The sequence below is a fragment of the Sinocyclocheilus grahami genome, unplaced genomic scaffold, assembly GCF_001515645.1.
Source record: "Sinocyclocheilus grahami isolate Dianchi unplaced genomic scaffold, SAMN03320097.WGS_v1.1 scaffold3256.1, whole genome shotgun sequence".
Classification (NCBI taxonomy): Eukaryota; Metazoa; Chordata; class Actinopteri; order Cypriniformes; family Cyprinidae; genus Sinocyclocheilus; species Sinocyclocheilus grahami.
This window is the reverse complement of record NW_015508409.1, coordinates 1-949: the sequence shown is the minus strand read 5'-3', so window position 1 is coordinate 949 and position 949 is coordinate 1. Positions and strand designations below refer to the sequence as shown.

The following is a 949-nucleotide window of genomic DNA, read 5'->3' as shown; positions in this document are numbered from 1 at the left end:
GTTCATGAGTGTCACTGTCATTAAAGCGAAAGAGGGACAAACCAAATACGAAGACAATTTGAATTTCACATACATTTTCAGTTCAACTATTTACTAAAATTTGTAATCAAAATGCAAAATTTTCACTATAGGTCTGAGACTTTTGGACCCCACTGTATTATTGGTTAATCTTGGTAAATTTGACTATAATTATATATTTTAAAATCATCCTCTGCCTTTGATGTCATTTTGATTATCTGATTGTTCTCCAATAGACTATCAGCACACTGAAGATCCAGAAAGCAGTTGATCATGCCCTCTACAGGTGCATTGCCTCCAATAAGATGGGAGTAGAAGAGCGGGTCATTGTGTTTCAAGTAGCTCGTGAGTGCCTCCAAACCCTGACACAGTCTCCACTCTACAGCCCAACTTAAACTATTGAAATCGAATTTTAAGCAGTGGATAAATCTAAACTTTCGATGTTTGTCTTTCTCACAGGTTTCCTCAACCTAAGCATCCTCCCCTCCAGCAGCCCTATTGAGGGAGAGGATGTGGTAATGCGCTGTGTAGCTGATCGACTGTTGTACTCTAACATGCGTTGGAATCGGGTAACAAGAGCAGCCAACCCTGATGCCTCTCCTGCAGCCGTGCCCTGTGATACCGTTACCCTTTCACCTCTCCACCAGACCAATGTCACCATATCAGGCCTGCAGGGCACCAACGCAACGCTGGACCTGCCCATACCAAATGCCACATTGATGGACCAAGGCCTGTATGCTTGCCAAGTAGAGAATGTGGGCACCAGTGAGAGAACCTGCTTACTTCACAACCTCAGACTCAGAGGTTAGTCGATAGCTTTATATTTTCAGGAAACTTGTTTTCGAAAGTGAAGTGATGTGTAGGGGAGCAGTTGGTGGTTCGGTGACTTGCTCAAGGGTCTCGCCTCAGTCGTGGTATTGAGGGTGGAAGA

General features: G+C 44.0%; 1 protein-coding gene across 1 annotated transcript; it reads left to right on the top strand.

Annotated features, from left to right (window-relative positions):
• Positions 1-243: 243 nt before the first annotated feature.
• On the top strand, positions 244-822 carry LOC107576141 (vascular endothelial growth factor receptor 2-like; the record flags this gene model as incomplete). Its single annotated transcript, XM_016262387.1, has 2 exons — positions 244-363; positions 478-822. Coding segments are annotated over exons 1-2 (385 nt in total), but the record flags the coding sequence as incomplete, so codon positions are not given.
• Positions 823-949: the final 127 nt, after the last annotated feature.